Below are 22356 nucleotides of genomic sequence, written 5' to 3'. Positions count from 1 at the left end.
TTGTGATTGGACAGAAAAAGCTGTCAAGACAGCTGGGGCAGATGGTGGATACAGCAGACAAGAGAGGGGCCCGATGTATGAGGTTGGAGCCCAGGGGGAGACCCATCTTCTCTACCCATCTGTCTGCCTGTCTTTGTCCAGCCTCTTAGCCCTCAGGTCTATGCTGCCTGGCTCAGTGCCATCCACCCTGGGCTGGGGGCTTTGGGCCCAGGGGCTGGAAGGTGAGCACAGGTATTCCCGCTGGGTGCCGAGGAAGGGACAGAGTTGCACCAGGGGCCTCACACACACCTACGAGCCCCACATGCCTGGGAATGAAGCCTGCAAACAAAAGCGAGCCCTAAAAGCAGAAAAAGAGGAGTCCTTGTTCTCAAGCACTTTGGAGATGCTGTCGCTGGCTACTGAGGTCCCAGGACACCTTGCAAAGGGCATGGGCTGGGAGTCCCAGGCCTGAGGGCTAGCGTGGGCTCTGGCAGTAACCGGCTATCCCCTTCTCTCTGGGCCTCAGTTTACTCATGTGTGAAACAACAGGGTATAGGACATTGGACTAGCCTCCTAGGAGTCCACAATTCTGTCACTGTAGGGTGACAGAGATGCATGTGGGTCCGCCTGTCTCTGATCTGGCCCGTGAACAGGGGCTGTGCTGTGGCCCTGGAAGGACACATGGGCTTGCCGTGGGCAGCACCCACACCTGTGCCTCTCTGTGATTCCCGAGCCTGGCAGGGCCCAGCACACCGCAGATGCTCAGGAGCTGAGCGGGTGGTGAATGAGCTCCCTGCAGCCCCTCCTCTGCTGACATCCCCAGGGGGTCTGGAACTAGGACCAAAGAAGCTGCCAGGCAAATGTTCCCGTTCCAGTTTAGCTCACCAGACGGGGAGCAGGAACCCTGGCCTGAGCGGGGTTCTTGGCTGGTCCATCTGGCAGACGCTGGAGCTGAGCTGGGCCCAGCTCTCCGCCCCTCCCAGCAGGAAAGGGCCTTCCTTTGTGGTTTGGGAAGGCGGAGGCTCAGGGGGAGGGGTGGGGGGTCTCGTGGGGGGCTGGGCTGGCTGGGGGAGGCCCCCTTCCCACCCCATTACCTCCAGGGTGAGGGTGGGGTTGTCCAGGATGACGTCCCGCTCCACCACCACCTCTGCCTCGCCAGGGACCTTGCACACGGCTGTGATCCGGATCATGTTGTCCGCCTTCAGGTAGTTCTCGTACTGAGCGTAGGAGATCCTCACAGGATGCTGCGCTTCTGGAAGGGGGAGCGAGGGAGCAGAGTGAGAGGGAGTGGGGATGGCTTCGGGACCTTCTCCAGAACTGACGCCAAGCCTGGGCGAGTGGGAGGGAGACCAGGACACTGGCTGGCTGGGCAGATTCCCAAGAGGACGGGTTGCTTCCTCCCAACCCTGGGAAATGTCAGCAGGCAAATGTCCTTCTAAGGGGCAGGGGAAGAACACAAATGCTACCTGATTGTTTAGTGACAACAGCAATCCTGATGATAACACAAGAATAGGCAGAAAGGGAAGCCGTGGTATCGGCTAAATAAATGCCTCGGGTCCTCCTGGCTGTCTATTAACCTGCACTTCTATTGCAACAGCATCCGGAACCACATCCCCCCTTGGGTCTCTCCTGCTTCCAAACCATCCCCATGCCAGCCAGAGAAAGCTTTAGAAGACTAGGTTTGTTTTTTTCTAAATCATATCACTTCAAAAATCGTCCACAGCTCCTTGCTGCCTTAGGGATGACATTCAGACCCCTCACCTGGCCCTGCACCATCTGAGCCCGGCCCACCTCTCCCCTAAGGGAACCCTTGGTGCCTCTTGCCATTCCTCGGGCTAAACATGGTCCTGGGTGTTGCCCTGCCTCAGCCTGTCAGGCTGGGTGGCCCGGGGTGCCAACGGTGTCACATGCTCTTTTAGGTAAAACCATGAGGAGGAAGCTGCCTCTGCTTTTAGCACTGGAGGAATTGGCCATGACTGCCCCGAAGGTGGACAGGTCAGGCCCTTGCACCAGTTGCCCAGCGCTCGGGCTCAGGGACCACTGAGGCTCAGAAACGGAGGGAGACTTAGCCAGAGTCACCCAGTAAGTATGCACTGGCCACAGCACACTCGGACACTCCCCTGCCTCTGTCCCCACCCCCTTCCCAGTCCACTCTGTTATCTCTTGCAAAAGGATGTTTTTCCTTTTTTTAACCACTTCCCTCTCGTGAATTGTTTTGACCTTCAAAAATAGCTTTTTCTTTTTTTTGAGCTTCAAAGGTAAATCGGAGCAGGCAATTGTTCCTGACAAGATTTCTGCTAAAATTCTGCCAGAAGACAGATTGCCATGGGGATGCTGTCTTCTGACAGGTGTGACACCTCTCAGCTTCTCTGCAGACAGAATTCTTTCAAGATGGGCTGTATAATTAATCAGTTTCTATTAGTTCCTTATGTGAAGCAAATAACCACCCCACCCTTGTTAATCTGCTTTGTAAGTCCAAACTTTTCATAACAGCTGGAAGGATTTTGTCAATGTAGGCACACCTGCCTCCTAATCCCTGTGTGGCACCAACCTTCCTCTGCTCCACCTTGTTCCCGTCCCGTCCCTGCTACCCAGGGGCAAGGAGTCACTGTCTCTCCCAAATGCTCAGACCTCTAACTCCACCCACCCCCAGCAGCTGTGGGGGACCCGGGGCAAGGGTTCAGGGCCCTGCGGTTATTGCCACTCACACTTCCAGGACCAGACCTTAGAAGTGACTTGTTGTGGGGTGGGGGTGGGGTGGGAGGGGGTGGCAGCAATACAACATAGCACACGGGGTGGCGCTGGATTAGCATGAGGAGGCCTGGGACCAAGACCCAGCATTGCCACTTGCTAGCAAGGATACTTAATCTCTTAAGCAAGTCACAAATCTCTCTAAGCCTCAGTTTTCTGCCTCTATAAAATGGATACTACCAGCCTGAGTAAGAGCAAGACCCCATCTCTACTAAAAAATAGAAAGAAATGATTTGGACAACTAAAAAAATATATAGAAAAAGTTAGCCAGGCATGGTGGCGCATGCCTGTAGTCCCAGCTACTTGGGAGGCTGAGGCAGAAGGATCACTTGAGCCCAGGAGTTTGAAGTTGCTGTCAGCTGGGCTGACGCCACGGCACTCTAGCCTGGGCAATAGAGTGAGACTCTGTCTCAAAATAAATAAATAAATAAATAAAATAAAATAAAATAAAATAGATACTAAAATCTATTCCTTTTTTAGAAGGCCAAATGAGGTAGTGTATAAGGATGTGCTCTGCAAACCCTGCAAGGTGGTATACACCTGTAAGGGATATCGTGCCATGACGATGACCTGCCAAAGCCTCCCTCCTCTCTCCCCCCGGAAGTAAAAGGATTTTAGTTGGCACCACCCTGGATTGCGCTGTTCGTAGAGACAGCAACTTCCAAAGCATCGGAGCCCAAGGCTTAACCCTGGGGCCACTCATTGCCCCATCCTCAGCCGGCTGACTAACCCGAAGCCCGGCAGAAGCCCTCCAGCCCCAACAGACTATCACCTACCTTGGATTGGTGCATCCCCACCAAGCTACAGGATAAGTTACCTTCTTCGGGGCCCAGGGACACTGTGACCGAGTCCTTCCACACCTCGTGCACAAGCGTGCCGTTGTAGACTATGGTCCAGGCTGTCATGTTCACTGTCACCGTCTTCTCTTCGCTGGTCAGGTTTTTGAGCAGCAGGACTAGGCTGACTTCTTTGCCCACTGCCAGAATGCCAGCGACCTTGAACTTCCCAGAGATGCTGGGCTCCTGGTCCTCTGCTTCCAATCCCCCTGCAGATGTCGGGCCAAATGATGCATTGGGTTTAAGTTGCCCCAGAGCCTTTTCGAACACTTGTCTTTCCTGGTTGGAACCTGTGTGGTGGGAAAAGACAGAAGCAGCTCAGGGATGTGGTGGCCACCTGAGCGCAGGAGAGTGTCCCGCGACCCAGGGTGCAAACCAGCTGGCCGCTGGTGCTTTTCCAATCAGTTCCAAACGCCTGAGAGTCCGTAGAGGAAGCTGCATCAGCACCTGCCCCAAATGACCACGTGGCTTGACTGTTTGCTTATGTTCATTAAGTTAGATTTCTTTCTTTGATCAAAGTTCTGATGAAACTTAAAGAACAAACATAATTTTTAAATAAATAACAAAAACTGAGCTGAAAAGGATTAGAATAAATCCATAAGCAAAAACCAAGGTTATGATTCAGAAATGTTTAAAACACTTCACCACATTATTCCGCCTTGTTTCTAAAGGTGTTATAAGAGTCAAAGAGTGACACTGGGGTCTCTGCCGGTCGACAAGGACATCCCTCAGCTGGTGTGGTTCCAAGTTATGACTAGTTTAAATTGTCGAGAGATTCCAGGTTTCCACAGTGCAGGGGCTGGATGAAAGAATGAGGTTTCTGACTGGCTCAGGCTACGGGTACTGCTGAAGGTGATGGTGTAAGTGACCCGCAGAGGGTGAGGGTGATGTGCCCTAAGATGGCACTTGGGGCACTACGTGCTGAGTAACCACCTGCGAGCCTCTGAGCCAGGCTGACTAAGCCAGTCGCACAGGACCTTCTGCCTCGGCCTGAAGATGGATCTGCTACAAAGGAGAAGGGATTGCCCTTCCAGGAACACAGATGGAGGTACACAAAGAAGAATTGCCACATTTATATCTGCATAACAACCATACCTATGGTCCTCTACCTTCCCCAACCAACCTGTGAAATTTTTAAGGCACCAGATGACTTATAAGCACTTTGCAACTCAGCGAGCCCTTTCCCGTAAGTCACGTGTGACAACTGGCAGAGACCTCAGAGACCAACTCATCCAAATCCATCGTGCTAGATTAAGGCCCTAAGAGGAGGAGCAACTGACCCAGACCACTCTGAGGATTAGAGACAGAGACAGAGGGGGGTGTCTGGACCCCTGGTCTAAGGTTCCTCCCATTTTGAACCCTACTAGAGAGATGGGGCCGCCAGATTACCTATGCCCATAGCTCCTGGTGGGCTGGGTTCCTTTTGGTGCCTTCCCATCCTCTGATGGAGTTGAAAGTCCACACCCAGAGCTGAAGGCTGTATGGGGACCTGAGCCTTCGTGCCGGGGACCTCGAAGCAGGTGTGTTTGCACAATGAGGCTCAGAGCCTCGATGCCTATATAGGTCACCTGCTGGGCTTACTCAAGACTAAGCTTGCTGCTGCTGTTTTCTCCCTTTGGTGTTGCTGTTGCGTCAATGCATAGCAACCCATTTTATGAGCTTTTCCTCCCTGGGGCCCTCAAAGACAAGCTGGTATCATTGGGTAAGAAGAGCTGGGCAACATCAGGCAGGTGATCTGTCCTGCTGTCACGTAGGGGCTAGGGTGTTGCCACGAGTCCTGCAGGGATCCCCCCAACCTGGCCACACCTGGCTCCTCTCCATTGTCTAGGAGGGTTACCTGGGATAGCCAGAGGCCCCAAGAAGCAGGATTAAGGTGTGAGAGTAAGGTAAGGAATCCCATGGGATCATACTTCCATGTCAGCAGTGCCTGCAAAATAGTCACCTTGGGAGGTCACAGTTTCAGTGAGGCTGTCGATGTTCAAATTGATAAAGATTACCACTGTGATTTCTCACGTCCTTTCTACACACCAGCCATTGCACTCGGCACTCTGTGTGCATTAGCTCATTTAAGTCTCAGTGGAGGCAGGCACTGGTGTTCTCATTTTATAGGTAAGGAAACCAGGGATCAGAGGTCCTAGGGAACACGCTGAGGTCACAGTCATGAGTGGTAGGACTGGGGTTCACCTTTGTGTCCCTGGCCCCCTACACTGGTTTCTACCTCATGACATGGTTGAAAATACTTGTCCTATATCTGCCCTCCCCGCCTCACCCTCCTGGCCTTACCTGCGGTGTTCTCTGCTGCACCCCCAGGGCCCAGCATGCCCCCGGCTGTCTGTCAGGAGGACCCAGACTGAGAACAGCCAGTTGACTGGGAGAAGGTGCATCTGACCTCGGCCTTGGAAATGGCCCACAGAGGCAGACTGCACCCATCTCATCACCCTAGGGTGGTGCCTCAAAACGTCCACAAGCACCAGTCCCTGGAATAGTCACCCATCTGGACTTGGATTCAGACCAATCTCCTGTGCTCAGCTTTCCTCTTTTGTAAATTCTAGCCAACACCAACAGCCAGTAGTTGCTCACAGATTTGGGGCACAGTTTAGGGGGTACTGTAGGTGCCTTTACAAGAGTACTTTTCTTGACCCCTCAAAACAGACTATGAGGATCAATGGAATCAACTATTTTGAAGCATTTTAGAAAGAGTGAGATGTTGAGCTCGTTAAGGACTGACTGCGTCCTGCTAGAGAAAGCACTAAAAATGTATCTAAAAGTGAATTTCACACTCAAATGCAGAACTATTGTCACCATTGAGAATCGTCAAAGAGATAAATGCTGCTGGTTCCAAAAGCAACTTCCAAGAAACAAATGCAATTTGAGTAAAGGCAGCCCCATACCAACTGGCCTTCCAAGTGACTTTGGGGGACCCAGCACTTGGATGGATGCCTGTGATTTCGGGGACTAGGGTATTCACTCTACCACGTAATCACACCTCATCTGGCTTCTTGGGAGGCTGCTGAGTGCACATAGCATAAGCCCAGTCTCTGGGTCTCTTTGTCCATTTCTTTGTTCAGATGGTGTTTTCCGCCCATTTCTCGGAGGCCAGGGAAGCAGAGTGACGGAGAAATCTCTCCCCTTGAGGGCCTTCCACAGGGCCCGTGTCTCTCCATGTGATGTTCAGCCATGGTGCTGTCACCCCAGTTGTACAATTGAGAAAGGGACACAGCTGGAGATGAACTGAGCTGTCAGCCACCTGTGCCCTGCAGCAAACTTCCACTGGCACTGCGGCCGGCCATGGCAGCTCAGTCCCCACTGGAAACAATCCTGGGAGTGGGTGTTGGATTTGCGAGGGCAGCCCTATCACTCAGGCGGGACTGGCTGGGAATGCGCGGGGGGATGAGGCCGTCTACCCTGTTCACCCTCAAAGCTGTTATCCCACCGTGGAGGACACACTGCATCCTCACACCACGTGGCACCGCCCCTTCAGTGCCCCTCCTACCTTCTGGGTACTTGTACTTCTCCGTGACGTCCATGCGGGAGTAGCTGCCCACGGCCTTGGTGCTGATGTACCTGCCGACCGAGCGAGTGTCCACAGAATTCTTCTTCGGTGTGCCGTTGGCGCTATTTTGGATCCAGTTGGTGCGGTCAGCATTAACCTCCGCGAAGACGAAGGGTGTGTCGAATTCCAGTTTCACGTCACCCTCTCGCACAGCGTGGACTGAAGCAGGGCCACACTGGAACACCCCTGGTGGCCAGGATGCAGAGGTTGGATATATGCCAAGGCCAGGCCCACCCACAAGAGCCCACCTAGGGTCCGCTCCCCTGAGGGCCTTCCATAGCTCCCCCACTCTACCCCATCCCACCCCCTGCCTCTGCCCTGCCAAGCTCCTTCAGCCCTGACTGGCTGCCCTGCTCATTTGGCATTCAGCAGAGACCCTCCCGGGCTATTGTTATCTTTCTGCAGTGCCACCCTGGTCAAACTCTCCCTCTCCATAATACTGGCTCAATCCTGCATGGTACCTCTGTGGGTACCTAATCTGTGCTGACCCACTGTCCTTGGTCTGTTTCCTAAAGTCTTGCTTTCTTGTGCTCAGGGTGGCTGCTGCTTTTTTACCTCTGCAAATCATTCTGCCCTAGAAGGTTGTTGCCCTACTGTTCCTGGAAGAATTCCCAGAACTCCCAGCCCACAGGGTCTCCTGCTCCTCTGAGCTCCCAAGCCTGACCATTACCTCCCTCCTCTCAGCACTCAGCATAGGTAGCTCAGGTAGATGAATAGATGGATAGACGGATAGATGGATGGGTGGATAGATGGATGGATGGATGGATGGATAGATAGATGAGTAGATGGATAGACGGATGGATAGATGAATAGATGGATAGACAAACAGATGGATGGATGGATAGATTTTATATAGATAGATAGATAGACTGATTTATCAGTGACTTTCAATTTTTTTTTTTTTTTTTACCCATGACCCCTAGAAAGAAATACATTTGATGTCTTGGCACATATTTGATACTGAAACAAAAGTTTCAAAAGACAATAGTCCTTAGTCTTGCTGTATCTAATGAGCCATGCTATTTTATTTTCCTTTTTTCTCCCACTCCATTTCATTTTCATTTCTTAAAATGATGGTCACAACCCACTAACTTGATTTTATTACCACCAAGGGATTGCAATGAAAAGTTTGAACAATCATGGCCTTGAACATATCTGCAAGGTAACTCCCCAATCCCCAAATCCGGTAACACCCATCCATTCTGATGGAAGGGTTAGGGGTTGGGGGTGGGATAAGACAATTTTCATTGAAGTCGTTTTAGAAAAGTTTGAATATTTTCAAATATGTGCACATATTACTTCATAAATCATTTTTTTTGATGTTTCAAAGAAACGACTCGAAATGAAGGTAAACACACAAAGCATGTGCTGGAGAGCAGAGAAGGGAAGAGGAAAAATTCCTGGAGAGCCTGGGATCCAACTCCTCGTGGGAGGGAAGTGGGAGAGAGGCCAGAGCAGGAGCACAGGCCTAGGACAGGGGCGTGGCAGAGGGAGCTGCTCTGGGCTGTGATCAAGGAGGCCCAGAGCTGGTGGGGAGTGTGGACCAACCCCAAGGGCAATGGGGAACGGCAAGGTTCTGCACTGGGAGGGACCGGCTGCTAGAGGTGGTGCAGGGAAATCATTACTGGCAGAGGAAGGCTTCTTTCCCTTGTCACCTGGCCCGTGCCAGGGTCTCGGTGGCAGCAATAGCAGCCAGTATGGGTACAGGGAAGGCACTCATTTAAATAGCAGCTGGAGCCAAACAAAATTAGAAGGGGAAATCTATTTTAAAAATGTTTTTGTTTTAATCCCATTGTACATTCCAGAGATGGGGAGGGCTTTCGGGTTACTTCCCTGTGTTGCTGTCCACTGCTGTAAATAATTGAGAGGCTCATGATTTAGAGCCATGCCCAGAGAAGTGCTGGCGGAGGGTTACCTTGGCTCCTCTCCTGGGGGGTCGCGTCTAACACCTGCCATCCATTGAATGAGGGGCCCAGGTCAGGCCTCGTAAACCAGGCTTCATTCCAGACGTGGAAATTCCTGCAGACAGAACCAGGGACTGCAGAGCTTGCCTAAGGCCACACAGCAGGTGACTGGCAAAACATCACATCTTTGCCCTGATAGACATCAAGTGAGTTTACCCTGGGACAGCTATTGTGCTAAGCCTTGGTGAGCATTGTCTCATGGAAATCCTCCCAGCCCTGTGCAATGGGTATTATTTTGATGCCCATTTCATAAAAGGGGAAACTGAGGCTCAAGGAAGTTAAGCAGCTAACAATGGCAAGGTCAAAGTTTGGACCTATGTGTGCCTAACTCCAAAGCCAAAGCCTTGACCTCCACGCTCCACTGCCCTTCTGAGGAGCAGAACACATCTAGGTTGGAGCCTGCCACCCAGCCAGCAAACCACACAGCTTTGTCTCTGTGCCCTGTTGGGGCACACGTCTGTATTTGGTGTGGGCTGAAAACAAATGGGGCTGCAACCGGAGTGACAAGTCTGGCTGAGAGCCACACCGCCTCTTGGCTGGGGTCCACAGTGAAGAAGGAAGTAGACCAGTCCTCAAAAGCTCTCTGCCCTTGTCTCAGTCTGTACGCTCTGGTCACTGCTCACCCTGCACCAGGCCCAGCCGGCTCGCCAAGGTCAGTCTTATTCACTTGGTCCCTGGACTCTGCCCTCTTCTCTCCTCCTCTCCACTCCCACAGAAACTACAGTAACACTGGCCTTGACAGTTTTCAGTTCAAAGTCCAGCATAAATCCAAGTTCCAGCCAACATGAAAGAAACATTTTTTAATACTCATAAGGTGGAAAAGATAGTTCTAAGCAGATCACCCATTTCAGAAGCCATAAAAGACTATCTAAAAATACATTTGACTATCTAAAAATATTCAAGTTACATATAAACAAACAAAAACCTTGTAGTTCTGTTTCTGGGATGGGGAATATGCTCATAACAGATGAACCCTTTTGCATATAATGATACACTCTGAAAAAAAAAAACTAGAAAAGACAGATGTCTGAGAGTGAACAAAGGAGGAAGATTTTGGAGGGGAGTCAAAACTTTGAGGAAGCCACCAGCATGGGGTGAGCTGTACTTTCTGTGGCTTTGTCCTAAGGACAGGACACTGTTGGGGTACAGCACAGAGCAGTGACAACGCTGCAGCTTCCTGACAGGAGGAACCAGGAAACAGGGCCCAGGCCAACCCGGATTGCTGGAGAGTGAGCGGGGAGTTCTGGAAAGAGGGAGTCCAGGAAACTGCCCAAACCTCTTTCACATGCACGAGGCAGATGACCAGCAGTTCAGCTGAAGATAAAAGAACTGAGCTGATGTGGGAGCTGCTGCCCACGGCAGGCGAGACCGTTTGCAGTTGGAGTCTGTCCAAGGTGGGCTGCTAGAACAAAAGACAAAATAGCAGTATCCAGGGTCCAATCCAAACTTGCTCAACATACAAAGAACCAGGAAAATGCGATTTATCCTCATGGGAAAAAAATAATCAACAGAGATCAACTCTAAAATAAGCCAGATGTTGAAATTGTTGGACAAAGTCTTTAAAGCAGCTACTGTAACTATGCTTGATGAAATAAAGGGAAATATGCTCATAATGAATGAAAAGAGAGGAACTCTTGGTAGAGAAATAGAAAATATAAAAAAAGAACCAAATGGCAATATCCAACTGGAAAAAGGACCAATATCTGAAATTAAATAATTCTATGGATGAGCTTATTAGCAGAATAGAGATGACAGAGAAGAGTCAACAAACTTGAAATAAAACAGTAGAAATTATTCACTCTGAAGAAGAGAGAGAAAAATGATCGAGAAAAATCAATACAGAAAATATGTGCAACATATGCGCTCAATAGAGATTTGCTATATTAATAGTATAAAGTACTTATAAATCAATAAGAAAAAGGCGCAGAAGAAAAGCATACCAGTACAGGGCAATGAGCAAGCAGTTGTGATAAGAAATACAAATGATCACTGAACGTAGGAAAATAGTTTTAACCTCACTACTATCAAAAGAAAATTAAAATGACAAAGAGATACCATTACAGAGGTGCAGAGATTACACCTATTAGACTGGCAGAGATTAAAGCATAGGATGATACTCACTGCTATACTCATTCCCAGGTGGGATAACAAGCACTGTCATACCCTGTCGGTGGGAGTTTAAATTGGTATGACCTTTGCAGGTAGCTATTTGGCAATGAGTATAAAAAACCATTAAAAATCTACATACCCACTGAGCCAGTAAGTCCATGTCTAGGAATTTCTCCTATAGAAGAACTCACATGAGTGCACATAAGTGTACATGTAAATATGTCCATTGCAGCATTGTTTGGAACAGCAAAAATGTTAGAGGAAAAGTTCTTCAATAAGGGAGTGGTCAGATAATTGTGGCACAGCCATGCAATGGAATATTAAACAGCTATAAAAAAGAACAAGTAGACCGGGTGTCAGGCAAATGTGGGTGAGGGAGGGGATGGGTGTATACATACATAATGAGTGCGATGCACACTGTCTAGGGGATGGACACGTTTGAAGCTCTGACTCAGGGGGGTGGGGGGGCAAGGGCAATATACGTAACCTAAACTTTTGTACCCCCACAATATGCTGAAATAAGAATAAAAATAAAAAATAAAAAATAAATAAAAAAAGATTAAAAAAAAAAAGAACAAGTAAACTCAATCTAGTACTTACATGGAGAGATGTCTCAAATATATCGTGAAGTGAGAAAATCAAGTTATAGAATAGTGTATGTATATTGCATATATATATGATAAATTCATTTGAATCAAAAAAATTGGGGAAGGTTAGTCTCCAATAATTTTGTTGTCTTAGATAGTCACCATGACCAATTTGATGGATGTACTATGTGCATATGAACTAAATTTAACATTATTTCTGTAATGTTTTCATTTTCTATAATGAGAATTACTACTTATATAATTATAAAATAAATGAATATTTTAAAAATATGTGTATATATAAATGATAATAGGCAAAACAGTGTTAACATAGAAAGTTAAGTGTTTTAACTGCCTTACATATATTAACTAATTTAATCCTCACAACACCTATAAAATTGAAATAATTATATATATATAATTATTATTTCCATTCAACAACTCTGGAAACTGAGGCACAGGGAAGTTAAGTGACTTGTCCAAGTTCTCACAGCAAGTAAATAGGCAGAGTGGGCTTTGAATCCAGGCAAAACAGTTAAAAAAGGAAGATAGATGTCACAGTAACAGTAGGGGGATAATAGCTCAACTATATAATGGAATATGATGCATTTTAAATGATCTTATTTTTGAAGGCTATTTAATAACATGGCGGAAATGCTCATAATGTTTAGTCAAAAACACATGATCGAAACTGTGATCAAGGTGTGGGAAAGGGCCGGGTGCGGTGGCTCACACCTGTAATCCTAGCCCTCTGGGAGGCCGAGGTGGGTGGATCGCTCAAGGTCAGGAGTTCAAGACCAGCCTGAGCGAGACCCCGTCTCTACTAAAAATGGAAAAAAATTATCCAGCTAACTAAAAATATATACAGAAAAAATTAGCCAGGCATGGTGGCGCATGCCTGTAGTCCCAGCTACTCGGGAGGCTGAGGCAGTTGGATCGCTTAAGCCCAGGAGTTTGAGGTTGCTGTGAGCTAGGCTGACAACACGGCACTCACTCTAGCCCGCGCAACAAAGTGAGACTGTCTCAAAAAAAAAAAAAAAAAAGGTGTGGGAAAAAGTAGGACGTATCTATTATATGTTCTGTCTCGTACTCATGCCTTGTAAAATGTATAATCCCAGCTCCATAAATAACAACGAACAGAGAAAAGATTAAATAGAACACTGTCAAATGTTAGAAACATGTGAGCAATAAGATCATAGATGATTTTTTACTTCTTTATATATTTTGACATTTCATATAATTGTTCAGGAAAAAAAAAATGATCTCCTGGACCCATAAAATGTCTTTTTGAATGGGGCTTTAGGATTGGCTAGAATTCACCAAGGAGAAGGCAGGGGGACAAGGATGGGAGGATGATTCCAGGTGGGTGAAAGGGGCACGTGAGGGATCGAAAAGCAGTGAGAACATGAGTTTCACATTCATTTTGTTCCTCGCAGACAACCCTACGGGAAAGGTGGGTTGGCTAAAAAAAAAAAAAAGTGGTAAATTGTTGTGTTTTAATACTTATTTGAAAAGCGGGAATTAAAGACAGAGCAGATAACAGATACATAAATACATCCTGGCTCCTCGCTCATGCAGAAGCCGGAAGCCAGGCACTGCAGTAACACGTATTTGGGATGGGCACCTTTCAAATGCCCATGGGCGCCATCGTGGAAATTCTGGTTTGAGTTTTTGGTTGTGTGCCACACTCGCTCTCACCCCCCAAACTTGGGCTTTGTTCCTGTCCTGAGGGTCTCAGAGGCAGGAGCTCAGGATGAGGACAGGTTGCAGGCATCAGAACTACCTGAGGCATTTATTAAAATATGCAGGTTCCTGCCCCTCTAATCTCCCCCACCCAAATTAACCTGATGTAATCTTTGAAGTTTATAAACCACTGATCTAGAGCCAGCAACTGAGCTATGCTAGCCTTTGAATTCACAGAGTTAGGAGACCCTGCCTAGAAAGTGGCCCCGAACCCCTACCCCTTCTTTCTGTAGGTAAACTCCTATTCGTCCTCCCAAATGCTGATCAGATACTGATACCGCCTCCGCCAAAAAAATCTTTCCTGATATACTGAGAGTGGCAATCATATCTCTACGCTATCTCTGCATCTTGCACATGTTCAATGATTTCACTTCTGCTCCACAATCGTCAATCTTTATATGTGGCTATAAACTCCTCTAGCACAGTGCCTGCATCTTACTCCGCTTGGTGCCCCGTGTCCGGTGCAGACGTGCACTGAATCACATTGTTCTTGAGCTGAGACCACTTTCCTCGGTTTCCTCACTGCAGATCTGGGTGAGGTGCTCTGGGTACACTGGGAGCTGGCTGAGTGCTGCTGCAGGCAGGTGTTCAGAGGCAGAGGCCGTGGAAAGATTGCATAAGGAGCCGGGGACTCAGTCAGGTGTGGGTGCCCACAGCTCTTCTTGGGAAGCGCTGCCCGGCTGCACCTCCCTGACAGGGCCAGGGCAATCCCCACGTGCCTTGGACCTCCCAGCTCTGCCAAGTCTACAAGAAAAGTCAGCTCTGTGACTCTAGAGACTGGCACATCAAGTCAAATGAATTAAGAAAACGAGCCATAAATGTCAAGCTAACCTTGGTGAAACTGTTCCAACTCATTTGGCTGCTTGCTGCTCAGGGGCTGAGCAGGCTCCAGAGACTCCTTCAGAGTGGCCCAGAGGGGACCCACATCCAAGAAACATCCTGAACTAAGCTCCCCACAAAAGTGTCCTGACTCTGAAGAAAGTGAATACACTGGAGCTTGTGCCTCTTGAGCCAAACTGTGGGCACGTGCAGAATGGCTTGGAAAAAAATTACCCAGCTGGATGCTGTGAATAAAAGAAAGACCTGGAAGAAATCGCTGAGGTCCTTTGGTCTGGCCCTTCATTTTACAGGCGAGAAATGGAGGTGCAGAAAAGTTAAGAAACTTCTGTAATGTTATACACTTGGTCAGAGTGCCTACATGTCTCCAACTGTTTTATTTTTTATTTATTGATTTTCTTTGAGACAGAATCTCACTGGGTTGCCCGGGCTAGAGTGCTATGGCGTCAGCTTAGCTCACAGCAACCTCTAATTCCCGGGCTCAAGCAATCCTTCTGCCTCAGCCTCCCAGGTAGCTGGGACTACAGGCATGCGCCACCATGCCTGGCTAACTTTTTCTATATATTTTTAGTTGTCCGGTTAATTTCTTTCTATTTTTTAGTAGAAACAGAGTCTTGTTCTTGCTCAGGCTGGTCTCAAACTCCTGATCTTGAGTGATCCTCCCGTCTCAGCCTCCCAGAGTGCTAGGATTACAGGCCTGAGCCACCGCGCCCGGCCTCCAGCTGTTTTAGACATGTTACTTCTCTCTGGGCCTCTGTTTTCTCATGTAGAAAATGATCAGGTCCCTCTTTAAAGTCCCTTGCAATCCTAATGTTCTTGACTTGGTAGAGTCCTGTTTGAGGACGCCTGTGTTCCACCCCTAGCTTGGACACCAATTCACAATGTGACTTTGGGCAAGTCATTTCTCTTCACTGAGCCCCTGAGACAACTTTTAATCTTACAAAGAAGTAACATTTGCCGCCAAAGCATGAACCAAAGGACCCAGCTTCTCCACCTGCGTGGGTGGGACAGCACCCAACCTAACCAGAGCCCCCACGGGAGTCTAGCCAACCTCCTCTGGAAAAATCTCAAGGTAAGAAAGAGCTGTCAGATTTCTCAAACATCAGTCGGGAATAATAATAACAACATTCTCTCACATTTCTCTGATGCTCTATGGTTTACGAAGCTGCCTGAGTTCAAATCCCATCTCCACCACCTTCTAGGGATGTGCCCTTGGGTAATTACTCAATTTCTCCATGCCTCAGTCTCCTCACATACAAAATGGGCACAGTGCCCACCTAGTTGTTTGTGAAGGATAAATGTAAGCATGTAGAAAAGTGCCTGGCACACGACGATTGCTCAACACATCATTAGCTGATACTGTTATGACTACTCAGCCCTTCTCATGCTTTGCCTCACTCAATCCTCACATTCTATCACATTAGGCAAATCTGGACAAGGTTCTAAAGCTTCTAACATTTATGACACACAAAGATTCAGACCAAAGGTTCTCTGTCTAAACCCAAGCTATCCTTGTAATAATAGCTTGGCACTTTCACTCCCAGCAGAGGACTGGTTTAGCTTTGCCCTGCATGGGATTCCACGGACAAGGGGCAGTATGGCTCTCCTGGGGACAGCCAGCTCTCCTACAAAAAGTGGGATGGGCTGAAGCTGTAGAGAATAAAAAAATTCAAGCTGGGAAGAGACTTCAGTGATCTTCTAGTCCTAGGCCAATCCTTATATTTCACTGATGAAGAAACTTGGGACCAGAAGAATGAGATGTCTTGCTCAAGTCTCGCAGCAAGATGGTAGTGGGGTCAAAAGCAGTGCTTGGGACTCCCTGTCTTCATACTGTCTGGGACAGGTTCCTCACCCAAGGCTGGTGGGGAATGGGGCAGGGAGTGACCACTGACTCCCTCTGTTTCTGAGGAAGTTCAAAAGAGGGGAGGGAGAGGGGTGGGGACAGGACCCTTAGGAACAATCAGAGCTTCTGGACCTGAGACCTCCCCCCAGTGAGGCCACAGAAATGGCAGTGGAGCCACCCTGGGATGTCCCCACCAGCCCATACTTGCCCTAAAGGTGACTGTATTCAGAATGAATTGATAAGCTGATGTGGAATAGCAGTGTGAATCAGTAACCAAGACACCCAGGTTCCAATACCGAATTCAGCTGAAAAGCCCGATTTTCCTGCTTCTAGAAAGTCTTCTTTAAGGGTTCCCTCCCTGAATTCCCAGAATCTCTCACTTGCACATCACATACCGTGCTGTACTGCTAATTCACCTCTGCTCATGGCTTCCCCACACCCTGTCCCCTAACGGCACAATAAATCCTTTTAGTAGAGGGACTGAGTCTTAAGCTTTCTCTCTCCCTGTGGTTCCTAGGGTGCAGGATAATCACAGGAGGGTTATACCGAAGGGGACTCCCCCAAAGGTCAGTTATCCTGTTAGACCAATCATCTCTTTTTGCAGAGGAAACTAAGGCTAGGAATGGCAATACCCCGACAGGCGGAACTGGCTGAGGTCGGATTTCAGACACAGCGACAGAAGAAAAACCCAGGGAAAAGAAAAGACATTCATTTATGAGAAACTAAAAAACAAAACCTTTCCACAAGTAGCAATGTCATTAGAGAGAAAGTTGTGTGCAGATCAAGAAAGGAAATTCTAAAATAAGCTTTCTCTCTCCCAACAAAACCTGGGAATCCATGTGACCCACAGGGAATTACATAAGCTTCGCTCTCCTGCAGAGAGAGGGATGCTTTTTATTTTTTTTAGACATGAGGTCTTGCTATGGTTGCCCAGGCTGGTCTTGAACTTCTGTCCTCAAGGTATCCTCTTGCTTCATCCTCCCAAGTAGCTGGAACTACAAGCATGAGCCACCACAGTCAGCTCAGAGGGGATGCTTTCATTACCCAGTTCAGCTGTTGGCATCGAGTTATTTATTTGTTTTAGCAGCTTTTCCCATTAATTTCTTTTTTCATTTCATGTTATCCATTAGTTACATTAAGCACACTTCAGATAAGTCAGGTCTACTTATTCTGGGAATAATAAGTAATGAAGATATTTTAAATAGACTATCTCAAATTTGAATATCTGAAAACAAGATGGCATCTGCTATAAGGTTAACTAGCCATTTATATGCATGTGAGCAATTATGTGTGTGTGTGTGTGTGTGTGTGTATGTAGCCTTTGAAATGGATTAAAACATTAGATTAATGATAAATGTGTGTGGTACTTTATATAGAGAGACACATAGATATCTATGTGTATGTGCAGATATACACAGTATTTTCAATTGATATCTGGTAATAACTTGGCATGTGGTGTAATCTTAAATAACCATCAATATCTATTTTCATGTGTATAGATACTGTTCTATGTAGTTATATGTCTATAAGTTTTATAAAACCTATTTCTATATTTAAATATATTATTAAATCACACATATGTATACATACATAATATACTGATAATGTGCACATGGCATATTTATGGTTAGAAATATAAATGCCCAAATACAGATAAAACTTCTTATTTTCATCTGGAATAAACGTCTAACTTTTCATTCTGTCAACTAAGATACCTTAGTATCTATATTTTAAGAAAAAAATGTGTTGCTTTTCTTTCTCTCTTTAAGAAAGTCCATAAGTCATATGGTTTGCCTGAAATGAAATAAATTTATATTTCTTACTGGAAAATCAATAGTTTCAAGTTTTATCTTGTAAAGCAGTATAGGGTCCAAGGGATCCTGTGAATTTAGGGTGGTTTCACAAAGCTCAGGAGCTGTGTCTTTCAGGGGTCTCAGACCCTTCATTGAGTGGCAGCAAGACGGAACAGACTGTCAGACTTTGCAGGGCACCGAGGAGAGGTATCTCGGGTCCTGCTAGGTGTGTAATTAGCATCGTCAGCATTTCCATTCTAAACCATGTACTGACATGTTACTTGCCTGGCAACTCCTGTTTGGAGCTGGGTCCCAGGGCAATGGTGAGAGCAAGAAGCTGCTCAGACATGGTGCTCGAGGTTCAGGGACAAGGTCAGGTACTTACCATACGCTGTCACTGCCTTTGTCCAGGGGGTTTCCCATGGGGTCGTAGTACACATCCACGCTGAGGTTTCGGTCTGTGTCATGGGCTGAGCTGAAGTTGGTGATCACCCGGGAGGGAATCCCCAAAGACCGCAGCACTGCAAGCCAAGGTGGGCGTGGGGACGCCGGTTGTGGTGGAGATGCTACCTTGGTGTCCCCCACCGCTGCCCACCGACCCCGGAAGGCACATCAGACCCCAGGTACCTGTGTTGAGGGTCCCAGCAAAGACCCAGCACTGGCCGTATCGGACAGGCCTGAAGCCAGATTTTTTCCACTCCTTGAGGATCTCCACGCTGCCGTTCCAGTTCCTCGGGTCCCTGCCACCCGTGTAATTGCCGCTCCAATTCCCAGCAAGCACACCATTGTCATCGTTGCTATTGACCTAGGCAGAAAGCCCACACAGACACACACAGACACACACATCCACACACACAAATGAATCAGCACCATGCTTCTGTGGAGAGTGACATGCAGAATTCAGAGGACAAGGCGGGGAGATGAGGAAGGAAGCCAGGGACCACAGAGTGAACTTTTCTTTGTCTTTCTAGGTGACTTGGGGATGATAATTGTCATAATTATCCCTTAGAGGCATTGAGTGGTTTATTAGTTTAGAGGTGCCTTGCCAAACAGGCCGTGTTGGATTGCCCTCGATCCGTACGTTAATCCTATGCTGCCAGCTGCCATGGGAAACAGACGACACGGCTTGTCCGCAGCAAGGCAGGCTCGGAGACCCAGCTTGCAGAGAACTGCTCACGAGAAAGAACTCACAGAGCCCTCTCTGCTCGGGGTCCACGGTTTGAAACTCTTTTTTGGTCTACTGGTCTTCTAAAAAGATCACTTTGGAACTTAAGCAACTATCTTCTTGGAAAGAATAAAGATGGAATATTGTTTTCCTTTCATTCCTTCAGTCATTTGTTCATTCATTCATTCAGTGTAAGGCCCGGTCCTCGTATAAGTAACACAACCGTGATGCAGCCTGAAAAGAGCCCTGGATGAAGAATCAAGAGACACGAGTTCCGTTGCCTTTTAGAGACATGCACTGAGACATTTCCAGGTGAAATGATATTAAATGATGTGATGTCTTGGATTTATCAAATAATCAGCGGAGGGGGGTCAGAGTCACTGCCGAAGCTGGTAATGGGTACATAGGAGATCATCATACTTTTCTCTCTACTTTTGTGTAGATCTGAACTTTCCCATAATAAAAAGTTAAAAGAGAAAGAGAGAAGGAGAAACTGAGGCTACAAGCCCCACCTCGCCACTTGACAGCTTGGTGATCGTGCAAGTCAAGTCACCTCTCTGGGCCTTCGTTGTTTCACCTTCCAACACAGGGAAAGTTAGAACGAAGGTGCTCTGAGGTGTCTTCCAGCAAGTTTCAGAGCCTGTGAAAATCTGTCGTCCCTCCCAGCTGTGCAATAAGAGGCTGAACCAGGATCTCCCTGGGCGACCCCAGCCTGTGAGTCCCACTCCCTCTCTTTGAAGCGTGTGTAAATGGCAAAGCCTATGGGAATGAGCGGTCTGGAAACAGAAGGATCCTTGCCCAGGACAGGCCGAGCCCAGAGTTCTGCACTTCTTCCGGGAGGGCCTGGGTTGTCACCACAGGATCCGGCAAGACAGCGCCTCCTCCAAGCTGGGAGGTTGTGCGGCCTCTCCTGTCTCCTGAGTCACCATGCTCCAGCCACCAAAGTGGTAATCAGCAGGTCATCTCTGGCTGAAAGCTGAGCAGTTCAAAGCCCTGCACAGGCCATAATTAGCTCGTGGCCCAGCCCAACTGGGAGGTCTGGAGGGAGAATGGGGAGGTGCAGCTGAGGAAATTGGCTCCAAGATAAAGTGATTGGGCCCCAGGGTGGGAGTGAGTCAGCAGCTGCAGGAGCCGGCTGGCCTCACCCACTCCCTCTCCCGGGCCAAGGAGGCTCACCTTGCTAAGTGGCCCTGACCTCTGGCTTCACTTGACCTCTGCCTTGGCTTTAATTCCACCTCTTCCAGGCCATTTGGTTTCGAGGTTCAGCTCCAACCCCACGAGGTTCAGGACCAAAGCAGCCCAAGAAGGGGACCAAGAAGGTGGGGGAATTCTTTGTCCCCTTCTTGGGCTGCTTTGGCTCCTCACCCATCTCCTCAGGGCCCCAAGTTCTCTGGACCTACCCAACTCCTCTCCTTTGAGGCTCAGTTTAAGACTCGGCTCTTTGCAAAAGCCCTCCCTGATTAACCCCGGATATTTATCATGCAACTGAAAGGTTGTCCAAATGTTTAACCAAGCAACTAGCTCATTATCGTGGACATTATCCAGCTCAAAAGTAAAGAGACCCAGAAATGCCTAAACCATGAATAACAACACAACAAAAATCTCAAAGGTTAATACATGTCTAGGTAATTAGTTTAAGAGGGTTAAAGTAGAAGAATTCGCTTTGACTGTTAGCTTTTTTAACTTGTAGCTTTTGAGCAGGTGGATCTTATGTTTGGATGCTTTTGGATGGAGGCATTCTCTCCACAGAGTGCAGATATTCCTCCCTGGGGATCTAGCTTGCCTCTGTGTGTGTGTGTGTGTGTGTGTGTGTATTGTAAGGGGACAAGTCTTTCACGTGGCGGGACAGGGAGGGTGGAAAGAGCCCCTGGGCAGGCAGCCTGAGGCCTTGCTCGGATAGGACTCACAGGCTGTGTACCTTGAGCAAGCTGCTCCTGAAGCCTGTTTCCCCACCTACATCACCAGTAATCTGACATTCGCACTCCGGGCTGTGGAGGAGAGGGATTAAAGCAAAGGAGGGTACCACTTCTGGCTCATTTAGGGGCCTTGCTTCCTTTCCCAGGGGGCCCTGCAATGGAGCAGAGGCCTAGCTTTGCATCCTCCCATCCCTGGTGTGCACCCAGAGGCCAAGGTCCCTTCTCTGAGAAAGGGCTTTGGAGCCAGCCAGACCTGGTCCAGTGCTGCCTCTGCCACACACTCCCCGTGTGTATCAGGCAAGCTTTCCACTTAGAGGAGCCTCCAGTTGGCAACATGCAGACGGTTCTAGCCACCAACTGCATTTGATGAGGCTTCAGCGAGATGCCATACGTCAAGAGTGTGCATGCCAAACCCGTAGTTGGTGCCCAATCTATGGTAACAATCAGTCATTAATACTTTCCTGTTACTCACCATGGCACTCAGCACCCGGCCAACATATTTGGGGTCATTTCTGCGGGCCACATCAGTAGCAGGGTCACGGCGGAAATTCAGACTCTTATCCAAGATTGAGAGGCAAATGCTCAGAATGTCTTCTTCATACTGTTCAAAATGGGACCATATGTTACAATCAAAGAAATGACAAGTAGCATCAGCTGATAAAGGGTATGGGAATGGCCACTCCAGTGAGAACTGCAGGAACTACCAGGTCCTTTCACTCTGTGGCCTCCAGAGCTGAGAGTATTTAGGACACCTACCACGCCCAGCCTTTACCCTTGCAAACCCATCTGGAGTTCTTGCTACCTGTCAGAGCCTGTACGACTCTCCTGAATTGAACCCGAGGGAGCCTCATCTAGCCGACCCCCTCACTGCTCCAGATCCGAGGGCAAGTCACTTAGCTTGTCTGGCCTTGATTTCTCCATCTGTATAATAGCACATCAGTCAAGCTCATCTCAAAGTTTCCTTCAAGCTCTGACTATGATGTTGGGCATATTATTTAGACTCCTGGGGAACTAGTTATAAAGATGAACTATCTTGCTAAAAATATCTATTTGAAGCTATTTTCACAAAATAAGATTTAAGTCATTGCTTCTCAAACTGAGAGGGCCAAGCTCCTCTTGCGTTGGGGCTTCGCACTTGCTTTTCCTTCGGCCTGGAAAGCTCTTTCCCGAGACCTCTGCCTGGCTCCCTGGCCTCCTCCGATCCCTGATCAAAGGCTTCTTCCTAAGAGAGTCCTTCCCAGACTAAGCCATCAAAGACAGCCGCTCTTCCACTCCTAGGA

General features: G+C 48.0%; 1 protein-coding gene across 1 annotated transcript in view; it reads right to left on the bottom strand.

The window, feature by feature from the left end:
- TGM3 (transglutaminase 3) overlaps positions 1-22356 on the bottom strand; it is a 64562-nt gene that overhangs the window by 3376 nt on the left and 38830 nt on the right. Inside the window, exons 19-25 of the mRNA XM_045528432.1 lie at positions 21549-21677; positions 18623-18800; positions 18381-18516; positions 9035-9138; positions 7060-7305; positions 3548-3856; positions 1074-1231 (exon numbers count right to left, since the gene is read on the bottom strand). Coding sequence (XP_045384388.1) covers positions 1074-1231; positions 3548-3856; positions 7060-7305; positions 9035-9138; positions 18381-18516; positions 18623-18800; positions 21549-21677 — 1260 coding nt within the window. The remainder of the gene's footprint in view (positions 1-1073; positions 1232-3547; positions 3857-7059; positions 7306-9034; positions 9139-18380; positions 18517-18622; positions 18801-21548; positions 21678-22356) is intronic.

This window comes from Lemur catta, chromosome 17, assembly GCF_020740605.2.
Source record: "Lemur catta isolate mLemCat1 chromosome 17, mLemCat1.pri, whole genome shotgun sequence".
NCBI lineage: Eukaryota > Metazoa > Chordata > Mammalia > Primates > Lemuridae > Lemur > Lemur catta.
This window is presented reverse-complemented; position numbering and strand designations above follow the sequence as displayed.